General features: G+C 41.2%; 1 protein-coding gene across 2 annotated transcripts in view; it reads left to right on the top strand.

The window, feature by feature from the left end:
- The window catches only part of FNDC3B (fibronectin type III domain containing 3B), a 188,062-nt gene that overhangs the window by 131,991 nt on the left and 36,587 nt on the right, over window positions 1-19,484 (top strand). For both annotated transcript variants that reach the window (XM_050308081.1, XM_050308082.1), the window contains exons 9-19: window positions 751-810; window positions 3,518-3,656; window positions 3,982-4,035; window positions 11,428-11,552; window positions 14,140-14,314; window positions 14,915-15,001; window positions 16,208-16,346; window positions 16,900-16,971; window positions 17,507-17,625; window positions 18,231-18,336; window positions 19,071-19,243. In XM_050308081.1, coding sequence (XP_050164038.1) covers window positions 751-810; window positions 3,518-3,656; window positions 3,982-4,035; window positions 11,428-11,552; window positions 14,140-14,314; window positions 14,915-15,001; window positions 16,208-16,346; window positions 16,900-16,971; window positions 17,507-17,625; window positions 18,231-18,336; window positions 19,071-19,243 — 1,249 coding nt within the window. The remainder of the gene's footprint in view (window positions 1-750; window positions 811-3,517; window positions 3,657-3,981; window positions 4,036-11,427; window positions 11,553-14,139; window positions 14,315-14,914; window positions 15,002-16,207; window positions 16,347-16,899; window positions 16,972-17,506; window positions 17,626-18,230; window positions 18,337-19,070; window positions 19,244-19,484) is intronic.

Raw genomic sequence — 19,484 nt, 5'->3', positions numbered from 1 at the left:
AAGCCAAGCCCTTACATGAGATGGCTATTACTTATTAAGCACTGACCCGTACCTTAATCTTCACAGAATTGGCAACACATGACTGAGCCCAGTGTTCATTTACCAGCAAACAAGCCAGAAGGAAAAAGAATAGCCCTAACTATGTTGGCCACATTTGAAATTAATAGATTATTTGCTGAGTGTTTTCCTAAAATGTCTGAAACTCTGTGCTTTTACTTCTCTTGGTATTAAAGGAGAGCTGGATCCAGCTCTCTTTGCCATGATCCTCACAGGGAGCATCATTCTGGAGCAGAAAGCAAATAAGTGGAACATTTGTGCTAGAAACTATGCTTCTTCCTCTCAAGTTCAGTGGCTCACTTTTTAAAAATTATTTTGAAATAGGGAATGTGCAGAAAGCACAGAAATAATGTTTGGATTCCATTCTTTTCAGCTCTAGGAGGGTAGAAAACCACAATGTTCTTTATGCAAATATCAACAAAATCCAAGCATTGAAATAAACCCATACATCTGGTTTACTGTATAAATGGGAATGATAAATTCGTTGCTTCTGTGTATATGGAGCTCTATAAAGTTTTCAAGAAACAAGAAGTGTGTTAACAAATTGTTGGTATATTGTTTGCTACTGTTTTTCTTTGGTGGGATTGTCTTTTTTCTTTCAAATTATAATATCACTAGAAAATCACGAGCTCTAAGTGTGATACTACGTTTCATAATTTACTAATTTGTTGAGTTTGGGCTTCTTTCCTGCAGTGGAGAAGAATTAGAATATAACCTGAAGGACCTTAGGCCAGCAACAGATTATCATGTCAGGTGAGTTAGTGTGAATATGAATGTCACTTAAATATAAATTCTTCAATTATATGAGCATAAATGTGAAAGTTTTGCAATCTATTTTGCAATAGGTTTTATCTTAGACTTTAAATTACGAGCATGCTTCTCGAACAGTATCTTTTCTGTCATGTTGTTGTCATTGCTGTAGTAAGAGGGAAAAAGAAGTGTACATATCTGTATTTCTGTGTTTGAAAGTGGGATACCTGAAGCTGCTTAAAAACTTGACTCAAGCAACTGGTGTTTCTTCAGCTACTGTAACACTGAAAGTACTCCAGCTTTTTTCATAAGTAGTCTGTGCTTTGGGAAATAAATCTACTGATTACAGATCCATCTGACTGTAGTAATTTCAACATTTATTCCAAGAAAAAACTTGATTCACACTGGTCTGTGTTGATATTTTCAGGGCATATTTCTCTTTGATTCTGAAAATGTGTTTTATACATTTGTTAACACATTCCAGTTCTGCTCCCTGATGTTTTTAACACCGTCTGCATTACCTGTTCATGTCGCCTTTTTTTAAAGACTTTGTTTATGAACCAAGGCTTCAAATTCACATCCTGTTCAGTCACCCTCAATATCCTTTTAAAAAAAATCCTTTCATTCCTATCTATTGTTCCCTTCTGTTTTTCCAAACAAGGGCTAAGCAGGGCATGCTGTTTCATATCAAGGTTGTTCCTGTCTGCAAAACTTTCAAGAACAAACACCTTGCTTCTGAGCTCTAAAAAAGATCCAACACCAAAATGTGTCCATCTCATTCTGATACCAAGGCTTCTTTTCATTTTTCAGGATAGTTTCTAGTAGAGCCCTAAAATAAACTTCTCAAATAGAAGCGGAAGACCAGAAGTAATTTGTCATAAATAAGGAAAAGATGCAGCTCTTTGGCTGGGCAAGAGTTCTGGCCACAACAGGAATGGTAGCAAGGAGGAGAAGGTTGTAAAACATTGTTGAGCTTCCTACTGTAAGCACTGAGCATCTCTTTTGAAGCCAACTTCAAACACCGGAGTGGTCACCATGTGCAGTTGGGTTGAGGTCTTGGTCATTTTTAGGGGCATTGTATTTGTCTCATGTCCTGGCTGACTTCTTCCTCCCTTGCTGACACCTCCTTCCACCTTCTTGAGGGTTTGCCAAATTATAATTTGTTTGTGAACACTCAGCAGTAACTTCTGTTCAAAAAACAAGTGACTGCTAAATATAAAAGCCAGCCTTCCAAAGCAGCAGCCCATGTTTGCAGTGGGGCGAGCTGACACTGAACAAGCTGCCTGTTTGCTTTCCATGACAGTCTTTTTTTCTTCACTGTAACTGCATTATGTATTAACATCTGTGAAGAAATAAATCTGTTCGGTAAGGAAATTTATGGGCCAGCAGTTACTGGGTGGATTGCTTTGGGTCTCCTTAACCTTGGCAGCATCTCTCGGGGCTTTGTCTCCACCAGACAAGGTGCTTGTTCTTGCTGATGCCCTGCTGGGCACCTGGGACAACCTGGTTCACTCTGAACCCACTGCCTGCTTTTTTTCAGGTGTATTGTTTTGGTGCCTTTGGGGCTGACTGTGCTGTGTTTCAGTGACATGCAGAGGATGCCCCCTAAGTTCATTTTCTCATGGTTTTTATTCCCTTATGGTTTGTGTTGGATGCTTGGCTGTGCTCATTTCCAGCACACGTACAAACCACTTGCCAGATGCAGAGTCAATTAATTAATTGCATTTGTTTTCACTCCTGACTGCTAACAGGTGATGGGTAAAGCAGTGCTACAGCAGTTCTTGTCAGCCTCCCCCAAAAGGTTTGATTCTATGTAGGTGGCCATTGTACATAAATTACTCTTATCTACTGAAAACAAATGTAGAAATTGCCCTTTCTTTAGCTCTGCATTCAAGTACACAATAGCTACAACCAACTCAGAGGTCATCGTCTGGTCATGGTTTGAACTTCTTTTTTGAGTAGAAGACTTCCAGTTTGCACTTTCTTTCGCTGCACGGAAAATGTGAAGGGAAAAAATAACATCATTAATTTTTCAGGGAAAAGCACCTCTTGAGGAGGTGCTCAACTATATCCTATTTGCTTTCCCATGTGGTTTTGTATTTTATATCCCCCTCTGTGATGATATATAGAAGCTTTGCCTGAAATCAAATTTGCTTTGAAGGTTTTTAGTTTATCAGAGTAATATTGCTGAGCTGTGTTAGTTCTCGTCCACGGAGGTCCACTAAGAGTTGACAGCTGAGCTATGTAGGATGAGCTTGTACTCATGGAAGGAGACCAGGAGTTAACACCACTCAACATGGTATGTGTGAATCAAGTGTAAAGCAGGCATTAAAGTTGATACCTTTTTCTTGTGAGCTCATACTTTCTGTTGTATTGCAAAGGGAATTTTAGCACAGTGTGTGGAAGTCTGGCAATTAACGAGGAAATAGTGGTGGAAAGAAAAGATGATGAAGACAACTCAGTGGTCTCTGGGAGTATTTGCACAAATTACTGTAGTGTTCTTCTGCTGTGTGGTTTGGTGTTTTGGTGGTTTGGATTTTTTTTTTTGCATGCTTGTATGAAGTGAAGTAAAATAAGGATAGACATTGGTCTGTGAGAAATCTGTCATTAGTGGATGGTGTCATGGATGCTTTGGTAGTCAAATACGGTGCTGAGGCAGTGCCAGTGTAACTGTCAGCAAATTTATAACCCATTTGAATGCTCTTTCCAGGGTATATGCAATGTACAACTCAGTAAAGGGATCCTGCTCAGAGCCAGTAAGCTTCACCACTCACAGCTCAGCACCAGAGTGTCCCTTCCCACCCAAACCCTCACACAGGACCAAAAGCTCCTTAACCTTACAGTGGAAGGTAGGTAATGCTGGGATCGGGCAAGAAAGCAGGGAAAAATAGAGTTTACTGACAGTGAGCATAAATACTGAAAATTACTGAAAGTTGAGACAGTCATTTTTAAGTAAGGGACTTGAACTTGCTGTACTCTGACAAATCCCTTCCTGTGCACTGATTTGACTTTTAAAATGTATGTGTTTCATTACATCCAGCTTCTTCCCAGTATTTGTTAAGAGGTTGCCAAGCCACGTGCAAAGCACTCAAAACTGTAGTCATTTGCCTGGGGGTTGGTGAAGTAGTTTTGTCTTATTCCCCAAGTCACCTTTTGTTTATTTTTTGTTCGTAGGCACCCATTGATAATGGTTCAAAAATCACCAGCTACCTTCTGGAGTGGGATGAGGTAAGTTGTAAGTAGTTGAAATAAATACACAAATAAATGGTACTCAGATTTTACAAGGATTTGCTGAGTAAAGACAAATAATTAAATACAGGAGAAAATAGAAGGAGGAAAATGAAATCCTGATGGCATTAGGTAAAGAGTTGGAAAGGTGAAAGGGGCAGCTGGGGAAAACTTTTCATTCAGTGTATTTTATGCAGAGATGTTCTGTACTGTTGAAATCTAACTTTTATCACTCATTTGGTGGATTTTATTTGTTGATTAGCACTGCTTATTATTTAATTACTTGTGATACATCTTAGAGTTCTGTTCATGATCTCTTTCTTCTGGTTACTGACAGAGTGCAGAATAAACACTTCCTGCCTCAGAGGAGATGATCCATGATCTTGCAGCCCTTTCTAGAGAGAATGTACTCAGGGTCAAAATAAGTGTCCTTTACATAGTGACAATTAGTCCCCTTTCAAACACAAAAGGAATTAAGTCCTCTCCTATTTTACAGGGTTAGTGAGCAATGGTCTGTTGGGGAGAGTGCCCTGACAACATGGTGCTGGATGATTTTTTAGAGGTGGATTCTTGTGAGTCCTCCCTCCGTGCCCTAATTCCTTTCTGCCTCCTTCCTATTGTGCAACCCATATTTCTGCAGAAAGCATGAGTCAGGGAGCATCATCTTGGAAGGAAAAAATACATAATGGGTGACAGAAAGGGCTTGGACAACACGTAAAGAAAAAAAGAGTCATGAGTCAGGAAATGAAGCGTATGAAAGGGTGTCCGGTTGTGCAGTCTGAGAAACATCTCTTGAGGTCTTTTGTAGTCTAAAAATATTCTAAAGGGAGTATTCTGTTATGAATAGTTTTCCATTATTGCACTAATAACACATTCCCAGATCATTTTGGCACATGTTGGGTGTTTGGAACCACTCACTGTGCAAACATTTATTGTATGCACTGTCACAGCAAGTGGGGTCTGCATGATGAGAAACCCTCTGAACTGAAAACAATAACTTCAGAATGACTTGCTGTCCCTCTCTGCATAATGGAGGGGGAAAGGTCGTCAGTGAAGAAGGAAAAAAAGTGGAGTGTGAGGTCTGGGAAAAGGGATTAAACAGAGATTTCTCCAAAAGGATTGGCCAGGATGATCCCGTTACGCCTTCTGTGACACCTTGACTGTGCATTTGTGATCTCTTCCAAGGCTTCCAGTCATTTGGAGCCATGGGAACATAACAGCATGAAGCAGTGAAGCAGTGGAAATGTGGATGATTTCAGCCTGCAAAAGGGAAGGGAAACAGCAGAAGGTCTTGTCAGAAGAAAGACCACCAGCAGACCATTAGTACAGTGCAAATACTTGGGATGTTCATTTTGTCTGCGTGGAGCCTAGGCATAATTTTGTACATATATATATGTGGCAATTCTGAAATTCTTTTGTCCTTTATACCCTTTAATACTGAGTATATACCTAGAGTTTTGTCTTCAGAAAGATTGGTTATTATATCTCTTTTTCACAGGGCAAAAGCAGTTTGGGTAGCTCAGGTACCAACGGGGAAAAATTAAGGCATCCCGATTCCCTTAGTCTGTCTATTTTAATTACCTTGTTTTCTCAGTAACAACCCTGAAATCCGAGATCACAATGGAGAACTATCCAGTACAGATGAAAGAATAATGGCCCTGCACAAATTAATTTGGTACATCTCCAATGATTTGACAGGACTCCTGGCTGAAGTGTATTTATCAGGTTCTGAGACAGTTAATACCACAGGTGTAGCTTCTCCAAAATTTTTTTCCCTCTGATATGAGACAGAAATGCAATTTTGAGTCACTAAATTAAAACCTGCTATTTAGGCTTATTAAAGAAAAAGTCTGAAGATGCCGGCTGGCTGTGCCTGGATCTGAAGGAAATTCATCTCATGCAATGGCAGGATGTTCCACTCACTTTTTCAGGTGCTATGGCAAGTTGTTCCTCTGACATGAAGTGCACTTATCTGCTGGAATTACACCTCCCAAGTACAAAAGAGAATTCACTCACAGTGCTCTGTACCCTCACACTTGGTTGTGTAAACTCCACGTAAGCAAAAGCACTGACTTTTCCACAATGCCACACTGTGTCCCGGTGAAATCAAGAAATAAATACATCAGAGCAGAGGAGAACGCTTGCCAGGCAACAGCAAACATGCTGCCAGATCTCAGCTAGAGCAGCATTCATTAGCTACAGGGCACAGGATAAAATATAAACATGGGAAAATCAGCGATCAGAAGGAAATTAAATCGTGGCTGCAAAGCAGGGAGGGCTTTGCAAGAGCAGAGCACAGGAAATCTATCCAATGGTCAAGTTGGAAAAGCACCCTAAAATAGCAGCCTGCCTGGGAAGTTGGTCCCTTCCTAGCGGAAGGATGGCGTGTGAATGAGCTGTGTGGAAAGCCTTCACCACAGGCAGATCCTGGAAAGCTGTTGTGCAAAGGCTGCAGCCTCAGACTGTGGAAACAAAGCTGGCATCGGGCACAGGAGGTGTGGGGAGTGGTGGAGGTGTTCAGACAGGCACCTCCAGCTGTATCCCGGTCACACCAGTGTGCTCCCCCAGCTTGAGCTGTGCTACCCACCAAGAGAGGGCTCCAGCAGCCCCTCTGTGCTCCCTCGTGCTGCGTCATGGGTTGTCTGTCTCTGGGATCTCCGGATTTTGGAGCATGTCAGATGCTCAGCAATATGTCACCCTTGTTCCTCCTGTTCTTACAGGGCAGAGGCACAGTTTGTAGCATGTGAAATGCAGCCAGGAGCGTAGGTGGCATCACTTGTATATGCAGAAAGTGAATTGTTGCTGTGAAGTGACAGCAGGAGCACCGTGTTTTACAGCCCTGGGGTTAGGTGAGGTGGGAAATTCTAGAAGGTTATACTGCTTAATATGTGACTGTGCCAGTCCTACGCAGCTGCTGCCTCAGTTTAGTTCTGGGTTTTGGGTTTTTTCCTGACCTGTAGAATCTGGAATATCCTTGATAGACAAAGCTATTCCTGTTGTTCCATTTTTTCCCCTCCCAATTTGGATTAAATGGTTTGTAATGTGACTGGTGTTGCATGTTAGTTAGAAAACAAAAGTACTTCCCCATTACTGATGTAAGTCTTTGATTTACATGTGTAATACCTTGCTAATAAACTGATACTCTCAGGCACATGGTGTGACTTGGGAATGGTCCTGTGCAGGGCTAAGGGTTGGACTTGACAATCCTTATGGGTCCTTTCCGTCTCAGCATATTCTGTGATTCTTAAAATGCCTGAAAAACTATGAAGGATACTCTTCATTCTTTAACAGCAGAGTAAAAGATCAGCACATTGTCACTCAGTTACACTGGATGTACACTAGCAAAGATTCCACTGGCTTCAAAAGAGTTAGGATCAGCCCCTCATCTCAGTTATTTTGAAATCCAGTGGGATATCGACAAGCCCTGCACCTCAGGTGCTGGGACTGGCAATAATCATCTGTCAGTAAAATCAATTCAAATTAATAATTAAGGAAAAGTTCACCTTCTGACTCTGCTGTGAACTTTGAACTTACAAACCTGAACTAATCAATTGATGACTTGGTGCCAGGATTGTTTATTCAGGGTAAGCAAAAGGCTAATCAGAAAAAAATAGCATTAATTGTATACCAAACAGAAAATGTGACTGTAAAGGAGGTGATGCTTTCTCCTGATGCCAGTGTTCATCAAAATCAGTAAACTGTAGCTGCATTGAAAAATGCTACTGGCACTGCTGTAAGAATCAGGCCTTTGTTACTAATTAGATGTGAAATGCTGGTTCTGTGATTAAGTGGTAGTAAGTAAATGTTTCTCTTGTGCATATGGACAGCGAGAGTATCCTATTCATTCTCTATGGGAAAGGGGAGGAATGTTCCTGAGCCAGAGACAAGGACATCCCTCTAACACAGTGTATGTCCCTGTTCTATGTACAACTCAAAGCAGCTTTAATTCTCATTCAGTAAGCAGCTCATTTTAATCTACTCAAGAGAGAGACTGATACAACACCACACTATTTAATGATTTGGTGATGGATAGTTAATAATGAAGTTTATATATAGCTAAAATGAGATAATTTTGTTCTGCCACAAAACTTTAAATTTCTCAAGGTAGCAGTGATGTGCTTGTTTTTTACCCGCTGATAACCTGATGCAAGTATCTCAGTGATGCTGCACTGGAATTTGGATACACAGATCTCCATGTTAGTGATTGTTCACTTACTTGCCCTCTGAGTCTGTTCTGTGGCTGTGCCACTCCACATGCAAGAGGAGAGCCCTGGATGAAATTGAGGGTTGTGTATATTTTAGGGATGATTCATAGGTCCTTTGCTATCTTCTAAATGTTTGTATGTAGAGGAAATTCAGTTACTCGTATAACTTGCACAATAAATGCCTTGCAGAGATCTTGGGGTGTGTTACACTAATTGTTGACAGTTTGCTCCGCAGCTCTGTGTCAGATTGAATATCAGTCTGTTCCTTTTTATTGCCAATATGACCCAAACATAGCAGCTAACGCTGGCGTGGCCACAGATGTCCCTCCTGCCTCCTGGTTGCAGATCTGGTGCTGGCAGCCCTGCTTCAGACTTCTGTGGTGAAGGACTGCGCTCCATTCCTGCATCACTGTACCTGCAGTGGCCACTTCCTCCCTTTGTGTTTATTTACTGCCTGTGCTGCAGGGGATGCAGTCAACAAAACCCATTTAAATGCTCAAAACCCTCGTTCGATAAATTTGCTCACCAAGAGACACTTTGGCACCCCGTGTTGAGCGTGTGGCTTGAAACACAGCTGAAATAGCAGGGAAAACTCTTAAAACTTGTGTTTAAACGCTCTGTTAGAGTATTGTGCAAATTGTGAGGGATTTGTGGAGCTGGATTGTTCTTGCCTCCTCAGACAGGCGCTGATGATCATCACAGTATGGGTTGTCCTGGAGAAGAATAGGGAAGGCGGGCTGGAGAAAGCAGGCCTGGAGGAGAAGTCGGACAGCGCTGTCCCTCTGAAATCTGGGGATTAGAAATACTTGCGGAAATGATACAGTGTATTTTAAGCAACTTACGAAACATTATTTAAAGGATTAAAAACTTGGATGCCGAGTGTACAAAGAATAGGAGAAGGATTCTGGGAAAGCTGTAAGACTCTTGGGTGGCAGCCAGTACCAGCCTGCCAGTTGTTCCTGTCTATAATTATGCCAGCATTAGTGCTTTCATAAATCTTGGGAGAGAAGGAGCGGAGAGGCTATTTCCAGGCTATTAATGCCAGGATAATTAGAAATATCGGCCAGCCTCTCCAATTAGTGCCAATAGAATCCAAAATACCAGCCAGTCTGAGTAATTTGAATACCAGTTGGTCTCTGAGTGAGTCTGGGGAATGTACAATACCAGTTCTAGAAGAGAAATATATACAGTATCAGAGTTCGTACTGTTATAAAGTTGAGGATAACTTAGATGTTTGGCAATCTTGGCAAAGTTTTAACTCACCAGTTTGATAAGTGATAGTTTCCTTGGCATTGTGCTACAGGTGAGATTGTCCGTGATTTTTCTTTTTAACCAGCATTGCTCTATCGACCACATGCTTAGCATTTGGTCACTTTGTTCTCTTGGAAGAAAGCATGAGTCAAGTACTAAAAAAACCTACATTCTTAAGCAGAAATAAAAAATAAATGTTTTCATTTGTTTATAAGTAGTAAAGTCATCAAAGAGTTGAAGGAAAATTAATGCAACTCAACCTATAAAAGAGAGTTTGCATAGGGAGGAAAAATATATATTCTTGCTAGCCTTGCACTGGTGAATGGATATTTTACTGAAACACAGGATTTCTAATGAGGTTTTGTGTAGTCTGGAGTTTACATACATTATTGCTGAGCTGGGATGTATGGTCACCTATGTTTTTTTTGTCCTAAAGTAATTTTTATCATAGAACTCTATAACTAGGGATTTTAGATCTGAAAAGGTTTTCTCATTTACAAAATATTTTTGCTTTGGGATTCATGATTCTCTTCTAATTCCATCTCTTAATTTACTTGATCCGTACAGTAATGTTACAGCTGGAGCAGGTGGGTGAAGTTGAAGGAGAATGTGTATAAAACCAAGTTCCAGAACAAGTGTAGGCTCACTGTGTATAAATAAAAGTTAGAGCTGTTTGCCAGTGTGATAAATGTCCTTTCAGTGCCCCCACATTGTTATTCCATTCTGGAGATCTGCATGATTGTTTCCAGCTTGATAAACACATTCTGGAGATACCCTACAAACATTTTAGGGAGTTTTTCCTTCTGTGTTGCAGTCCGAGGGCAAATAAGTAGAAATTGGTAGGAGCTGGAGATTGAACAAGTGAAAAATGCATGTCCCACTCAGGCATTTTTGAGATCTTTAGTGGCGAAATGATGTATTGAGCGTGGAGGAGAAATGGGGTGTGGAAAGGCAGAGTGTGCCCAAGGAGGCAGCAGCAGGTGAAGCTGTTGGCTGCAGTGAGGGATGCCCATATAGATCATAAAATCATAACTAAAGATTGTAGAGACAGGTGCCAAAGATAGTAAATGGCATAGCAGAGCTTTTCAGTCAGAAGAAGTTGCAGAGATTATTCCTTCTCCTGCACCCATCTGATCCCATGGGTATCCTTTGCCAGACTTTCTACTCTGGTGTGCTTAATAATGTAATTGTCCATTAATTTTACATTCAGGTATTGAAATTAAAACACCTTTAAACTGCTTCAGCTCCGTTAGATATTATTTATGAAGAGTTGAGCAGTCCATGCCCTTTCTCCAGAAAGATTTCAAATTGATCATTTCCCACATGTGGCATAGTGTGAAACCAGATATTCCAAGCAGTGGGATCGGTGCAGAACTGGCGTGTTAAATATTCCTCTGTGATTAATAAATCTGTTTTGCCCTGGAGAGCAGAGCATGGGGCTGGTTGTACCCGGGTTGTCCCACTGGGCCTGGCCATGGCTCGACTGTGGGGAGCGAGAGCCCTCTTGTGGGATAGAGAATTCCTGAAGGACCAGGGAGGGATGGAGGTACGGAGGGTAGAGCTTGCAGGAAATGTTGGCCACACCTTTCCTGTGCCTCTGTGACTTGGGTGGACTGAAGGATGATTTCACCCTTAATTTGCCTGTTTTTTTTGTTAATGAGTGGGATAAACTGCGTTTCAAGCAGAATGCCAGGAGCTGTAGGTACATCTCACAAATGTAAAACTCTGAGAAGAGGAAGGATCTGACAGCAGGCTGACTGTGCTGATCTGTGGGATTTTGGGAGCATAGCAGCGCTGTCAGTGCTTACACAGCCTCCTTTGCACAGTGCCTGTATGGAAACATCCAATTCCAAATATCAGTTTAACAGCTTTTTAAAATAAGCACCGCGTGGTTTTGTTTCATAGCGATCCGATTACAGATTTTCTCTCTTTCTAGGGAAAGAGGAACAGTGGTTTCAGAGAATGTTACTTCGGGAGCCAGAAGCATTGCAAGCTGACTAAGCTCTGTCCCGCTTTGGGTTACACCTTCCGATTAGCAGCCCAGAACGACATCGGTACTAGGTAAGGTACCCCAAAGGTACACATTTTCTTGAGGAAAAAAGTGATAGTTGGAAAGTTTAACTATCAGTGACAGTATAAAGAGAAATTTCTGGGGGGAGATTTTTGTTTGTTTTTTCTTCTCTTCGTGGTTTTGAGTTAAATATCTGACATTGGCTCTATTATTAAACCTTTAAGGTAAGCTGCCCCTTCCCTGGTGGTATCCTTCAGCTCCCAGGGAATTGCCCTGTACCCTCAGCATGATGAGGTCAGCATAAGAAGATAGGCTCCTTTTGAGGTGTTAAATGGTGTTTTGTGGTCTATTCCTAATACAAAAAGAATACATCTGTTATGTAAAATTCCCACTAGGGACCTCTGTGAACCAAGAAAAACAAGCAAGAGGAAGTTGAGTTACAGATTTTGAAAGGAATCTTGATATATTTATTTTTCTGGTTTAAAGCAAAGCCCTTCTGTCTCTTTTCAGCAGTACAGTCCCTTTCCTTCTTCCTCAGGACTGGCAGGGCTGGCTGATGGGGGGGGAAATAAGGGGGAGAGAGCCAGAACCCAGAGAGGAGAGGCACACCCAGGGACACTGAAAGATGGGATTTAGCTTCTGCTTTTCCTTGCACATTAGCAGATGCACTCAGATGAAGATGGTAAGAAATCAGACTTAGTTCAGTCCTCTGGGAGCTGCAGGGGAGCACTGGGATAAAATGTTCTGCAACTGAGGACCAGTGTGCCCAAGGAGACGGCGTGTTGCAGGGGCTGGGTGTACTCTCCTGTGCTCAGGGAAGGAAAGCAGGCCAGGAAGAGTTTAGCTGTGAAGAGTCCAAACATCCAGTGCTCTTGTGTACTCCTTTATTGTCCTTCTTAGCTAAACAGGATCTAATCATTATTACAAGAAGGACACAAAAAGAAACACTGGTGGTACATAACAATGTGTTTGGTGGAGGGAGATTCCTGTATTGTTCTCTCTTCTAAAGCACAAACCTCTCAGTAACACATAGCTTTAAAAAGCTGCTTTATTCATGGTCCTGTGTTTTCTCTGACATGCACTGAGACCATTCATATATGCACAGTCCCTTTTCCCAGCTGCTTGCAAGATTACTTCCCTCCCAGTTGAAATAATACTTGATATGGAAAGAGGGTGGGGGCTTGAGCTGCTGAGTGTAACTGGAAGGGATTTGGGTTTGTGCAAAGTTCCCAGTTCTGGCATCTCTTTTCTTTGCCAGATTCCAGATTTTTGAAATACCTTAGGGTGTGTTTCAACATTCCCCTCCCCATCTCTGCCCCCTGCCCTTTTTTTCGTTCTCCCCTTTTTTTTTTTTATCCTCAGGCTATCAAGCAGGGAGTGAACTAAGAACTATATTTATGGTCAGCTGCTCTGTGCTAATCTGTGAGATAAGCACCAGCAGCATATGGCTTATTTTATAGACAGCACTCAAAATTATGACATGATTATGTCATCTAACACTTCGTGTCATAAGATGGTTTTGGTTGGTTGTAATGCTTGTGGACTTTACCATCTAAGATGATTTTTGTCTTGTTCAGGTGTTAGTTATATGTGGATTATTTAACTATAAGAGTATTTCAACAAAAATTCTATTTTTGAGAAAGAAGACTGAAAAAGGAGACGTCCTTTTCTGTGTATTGAATTTGTGGTAAAACTTTAAGGCACAAAGTAGGTTTGTACTTTGGGAGCACAGATTTGAACATTACAAGAACATTACCTTCACTTGAGAGTTCTTTGTTCTCCTCCCAAAATTTCACCAAAATCTGTCCATTTAAAAGTCCGTTCTCAGATTTCCATTGTACATAATATATTCTGCATGGAAACTTAATAGAACTGTCCCACACTCGCTCATCTCCTGCCTGTTATGTTTTAAGGGTGCTGGGATTTGACAAAAGGAGAACCTGCATCCCCTTGGCCATGGGTGTTCTCTCTGGTTGCAGCCTGAGCTGTGCAAAAGAACAACTTTATGCTCAGCTTAAAATGCAAAGAAGCTTGGGCAGGAAAAGTCAGGAAGCAGTAGAGCCAGCCTGGAGGGTTGGAAGGTGTCTGTGCCTGCACCAGGCAGCTCCTACGTGATGCTGAGCATGTATGGGCAGGAATGGATAAATTTTCCCTGCTTTCTTTGGAGGGGGGATGTCTGAAACGGTGGGACTAGATTTGCTGAAGAACTCAGCTTTCAAAGGTGTAGCTTAAATGGAAGTTGTGTTCTGAGCATCTGAAGTTCAGCACCCCAAAATTGAATACTTGGGACTTTATTTCCTATATTTTAGTTCTGCAATGCTAATGAGATTTTCCTCTACTTCACAGTTAATAGAAAGTTAATATTTTTGGGCAAACAAATATTTCTTCCAGTATAATTGTCATGAGATCTGTAAAATGACTGTGAGGATGCATAATCCTGCATTTTTTTCTATTCTTATTTCTGGCATTTCCTAACTGGGCGTTCATCTTTTCCACCTAGGCCATTTGAACGTTGTCCAGATTTTTTGAAAATATGAAATATTCCTCTAAACACATTGAGGTTTAGGGGTTTTTAGTTTTGTTTTGTTGGTTTGCATGTTTTAATATTTCTCTCTCTCCTCGTGTGTCTCTGAGCAGTGGGTACAGCCAGGAGGTGGTTTGCTACACTGCAGGCAATATTCCTCAGACCCCTTCTGCACCAAGGCTTGTTCGAGCTGGTGTTACGTGGATCTCATTGCAGTGGAATAAAGTAGAAGGATGTACACCAGAGGAAGTGATTTCCTACACCCTGGAAATTCAGGAAGAAGATAATGTAAGTGCTGTGTTACTATAAAGTGCACGACTTAGGCTGGGTTTTCATTTGTTAATTGAAGATCCCTGAGAAGAACATGGAATGCTGCTTTGGAGGGCCTTCCAGGAGTCCTGGGTATTTGGCAGGATGGAGCTGTGTGATTTGTTCTGCTCTGCAGCAGAATTAATTATGAATCCTTAGCTAAAAATCTGTGCTGTCAGCCATGATTACTTACAAAGCTGCACAGGAGTCTGTGAGTGTAGGGCAGCTTGTCCTTAACCAGTTCAGTCTGCTGCGTCCTCACTGCTCTGTGGTGGGTGTGTGTTCTGTCATCTGTCACTTCCAGTTCTGTAACAGGTTAAACTGCCACAAGTGGTTTTATGCTTATTTTGCAGCAAAATTATATTATTTAGGGCAGCTGCACAATACCTCTAGAGGAAAATTATTGTGGTCTTGCAGCTTAAAGGTAATAATAATAATAATAACAATAATAAAAAAGCACTCAACTCTGAAGGTCCTTTGCTGTAATGTGTTCTAGCTACAGACTGTAATAGAGGGAGCACTTGCTCAGACTCCTCAATTATGGGAATTTGTTTGGTTTTGGGTTTTGTTTTTTTTTAGGATAGCGTGTTTCACCCAAAGTACACTGGAGAGGAGCAAGCCTGTACTGTGAAGAATCTCAGAAGAAGCACACAGTATAAATTCAGGGTAAAAATCTCTTTCCTCTTGTCTTTGCCTAGTGTGTTCTGTGTTGGGTTTTTTCCAGGCACTGTAGAAATCCTTTAATACTCCCTCCAAAACTGAGTAATTGAATAGAAGTTTACTTTATACTGTGACCTAACAGATTAAACTGTTAGTGGTATTTTTACTTTTATCATAGGATATGCTGTTACTCAGCACTTTTGGAACATAATTCTCAGTACCACTTACTGTCAGGTGGGATGTTGTGAGAGTGTGTCTCAGGGCATGAGGTGATTTTAGTTGGCTGCCTTGCTCCCAAAATGTTCTGTGGTCACAAATCCCCTCTTAGTTCTGCAGAATGGAGCAAATGCTGTGAGGCACCCAGCAAGCACAGCTCTCCTGCCCAGCCCAGGGCCTGCCTTCCCCTGGCAACCAGAAATGGAAGCTTTTTTGCCTCATGCGTCCACATGGCTGGTCTGGAGCTGTTTTTCAGCAAGTGTTGGTATCTCCTGCTCTGTGCATGCTCCTAAACACAGATCCCCAAGACTGTCCACTGTTCTGTGGGACAGAAGACCTTGTGAAGTTGCATAAACAACTACCCAGAGAACTGGGAAGTTGTTTTGATGTCACTCACAGATGATGCCTTTCAGTTTCATGTTGTAAAAACCACCTTGGCTGGCTGAGGGAAGAAGACACTTTGTGCTTCTCTACAGCCCTGATTCCAAATTAAACACGGATTTCAAAAAACTGTGTTGATATCAGAGCAAATTTGTAGCCTGGCGACACTGGCTCCAGGCACAGCTTTGATCTTTTAGTTTTGTGATTATTGATACTTTGAATTATTTTATTTTAAGTAGCAGTTTGAAATATCTCAGACCCAAAAATGACAAAGTGTTTGTCATCGTTTTGATTTTTTTTTTTTTAGGAGTAAATAACTGCAAGCTGCCACAGTTTTTTAAAAAAGTGAATTTTTTTAAAAGGGAAAACTAGCACTGCTTTTATCTTAAACATACCATGATCTATTGCTGGTGGAGGGAGGGGAAAACCCATGTTTGTAAAGAAACAACATGACAATCTAATATCTCTTATTAGAATCCCACACGCTTCGGGATGTGACCTTATTTTCCAGTTTAATGACATTTGTGCAATTTCTAAAAAAAAAAACTCTCATGCAGAACTGTCAGAAAAGCAGGTAAAATAAACAAGGGTGAACTCACTGTGGTTTTGTTTCAGCTGTTTGCTTCTAATGTGGAAGGGAAGAGCTCTCCCAGCGAAGTGTTGGTCTGCACAACAAGCCCGGACAGGCCAGGACCTCCAACCAGACCTGTTATTAAGGGGCCAATAACATCTCATGGCTTTAGTGTGAAATGGGGTAAGCCACTTCACTTTGTCGTAGTGAAGCTTTTTGGGGTCATCATAAATTCAAATAAAATTGTGTAAATATGTGCTAGATCTTTCATGCTGCTTCTCAGTCCAAAGTTGAACGTGTTTGGAGAGCTTGACAGCCTGATTTTTTTAATATTGTAAAAAGTATCTAGGGGCTCTTGTGCTTTCAGAATCAAAAATGATGTTTGTTTTCATTGACTAACTCACACTCAAGCACATCTTCAGGCTTTTCATTTTCCATTTCATGTCCCATTGCAGAATCATTCCAGCTGCTTCCTCTAATAATGGGGCAGGCCCCCAGGTGGCTTCTCTTTCAGTGCTTTTTCCATGTGTTTTGTTTGGATCATCATTATCCAGCCACCTTACTCTGATGCTGAAAACTAACATCTCTTACCCACTTCTGCTGCACTTTACTTGGTGTGGTTAATGCAGAGGAGTTTGTGGAGGAGAAGGAGCGGAATGAGGAACAGGTTTTGTAATCTTTTTGGTATCTTACACTCCTAATCTTGATTTACTAACCACTTGCCTCCTTTTTGCAGATCCTCCACAGGATAATGGTGGTTCAGAAATCCTAAAGTATCTACTAGAGATTTCTCAAGGAAGTCCAGAAGGTAAACTTGAAACAAGTTGTCTCTGTTTCAGTCCACTATGGCTACTGTAAAGAACTCCTGACCCTTTGGACTGTTATTGTTATTACCATTAATGCCCTAATGTTGCACATGTGATTGAATCTGAGTTACATACTTGCAACCTTAAAACTTGAAGGGTTCCTGGGGACTTTGGTTTGGATTTGGGGAGGTTTTGTAGTGTGTTCTTTTTCAGTTAGTTCCTTTTCTCTTAATTAATACTGGTAGAATTTTAGGTTGTATGGCTGAACCTAGAAATATATATATTTGTATTTTTGTATAAATATATATATTTATATTTTGTACATTATATAATATTTAAATTTGTGAGTATTTCTCTATGTGTCTATGTGTGTTGTATCTTTTGAAGTGGGAATAATATTCACAGTGATAGTAACACTAATGGCTTTCCTGAAACATATCATTTGTGGAAAACCACATTAAGAATTTTCCTTCCTCCTAGACACTCCTAAACTTGTTGCATTACACTTCTCTAAACTTGGATATGTCTTATTTTTAGCAAATCAGTGGGAAGTGGCATATAGTGGCTCAGCTACAGAATATACCTGTACTCACTTGAAACCAGGCACTTTGTATAAACTCCGGGCATGCTGTATCAGCACTGGTGGACACAGTCAGGTGAGTATTATCTAACAGTAAGGACTATTGGGTTTATATTTTCCTGAGATTTATCTGCTGGTTTTGGTAAAGTACTTCTGCTTTAAAAAGAAGGGGAACTTGGCCACTTGCTTGAGAAGGCCACAGGCTCTTATGTGCATGACCCTGTACTGACCAAAGCTGGTGACTGGAGATGTAGAAAGGGGTAGTTTGTTGTAACAATTATTTTTCAAATGGATGAATTATTTTAAATTTTTAGTTTGCCTTTTCCAGCCACTGATTCCTGTAATTCCCTTCTTTGATTGAAATTCATTTTAGTACCTATACTCTTATTCCTCCTGCTCTAATTTTTTTTTCTCATTTAAGATTGAGTACTTTAGGCCTTGACATTAATTTAAAAACAAAGAAATTTAAAATAGAGAACCCCATGTGTGCTGCAGTTTTGAGAATGGTAATGAAGGAACTCTGTTAATTGGATTTGTGAGTAACACGCTTGATAGCGTCTCCTCTCCTTTATTGTTTATATAAATCTCTCCTAAGTGGTGGATGTAGGAAACAATTTCTTGTGCCACTTTCTAACCATGCCTCACCTTGTAGGTGCTAACTGCAGCTCTGCTCTCTTGCAGTGCTCTGAAAGTTTACCAGTCCGTACGCTGAGCGTGGCACCAGGGCAGTGCCGGGCACCCAGAGTCCTGGGGAAGCCGAAGCACAAAGAAGTGCAGCTACAATGGGGTAAGACAGTGGAGCATCTCACTGTTGGACAGCTTTGATCTTGGTGGTCAGTTGCTGACCTCGCCTTAGTCTTTATTTCTGTTGCTTGGGCAAAGTTGCGGCTTGTCCTGGTGGCTGGGAAGTTACAAAGCAAAGTCCAGTGAAGTCAGAGCAAGTGAGAAGTGCAACTTCTCATCAACTGTGGTGGCTCTCTGTTGGGTTTCTGGAGTTACCTGTCCTCTGGTTGTCCTTGCCTTACACTGTGCTCCAGTTTTGTTAGTGAGGTCCCATCTCTGTCAAGACTACAAAGTATCAGCTATATTAAAATATCTTTTTATTCCTCTGTTTATGCAAAAGCACCATGTGATTCAAAATCTTATTTTATTCCCTTGCAACATTGACTTAGCAGAAATGTTTTGCTACTTCTAATATATGACTTCTCTCAAAAATCTGAGTTAGAACACATTGAGGATTTTGGGTGGTATTTAAACCCTGATCCACTTTATAACACGCACAGTCCATTGGACACCTGTAATTTTGCAAAGGTCTTGAACCATGAGCGTGACACTGCAATGTAAAAAATGCACATTTGCAGAGCCCCAGGCAGGTTAATTCTGTGGTACTGGCTTGTAACATAGCATGCAAGTATTATCAAATACATTGGTTTTGTGGGAGAAAAAGGTGCACGCCACAAAAAAATTAATTTTCCTGGCACATGTCCTGATGTTATTAACTAACTAAATGATTTCTTTTAGATGTCCCTCCGTCAGAAAGTGGATGTCCTGTCTCAGAGTACAGTGTGGAAATGACAGCCCCTGAAGAAGTTGTTTCTGAAGTGTATCATGGGCCTGACCTGGAGTGCACCGTCAGCAACCTCCTTCCTGGGGCAACGTATGGGTTCAGAGTGAGGGCTCTGAACGATGGTGGGGTACGTGCACTGGCTTTTTATCCCTGGAGATGGTACTGAGCCTGGGATGGGAGATTCTGGAGAGTGATTGTGTTGGTGCTGGTGATCAGAAAGGTGAAGGGGAGATGGGCAAAAGAAAATAATGTGAGAAATGCTTTAAGGGAACTTTGGAGGAAGAGCTGCAGTTTCAATCTCCTTTTAAAAGGAAATATCAGGTACTACTATGACCTGACTGGTGAAAATCAGCTGCACCAAAATTTGC

The sequence above is a fragment of the Myiozetetes cayanensis genome, unplaced genomic scaffold, assembly GCF_022539395.1.
Source record: "Myiozetetes cayanensis isolate MyiCay16 unplaced genomic scaffold, myiCay2020 scf13, whole genome shotgun sequence".
Lineage (NCBI taxonomy): Eukaryota > Metazoa > Chordata > Aves > Passeriformes > Tyrannidae > Myiozetetes > Myiozetetes cayanensis.
This window is presented reverse-complemented; position numbering and strand designations above follow the sequence as displayed.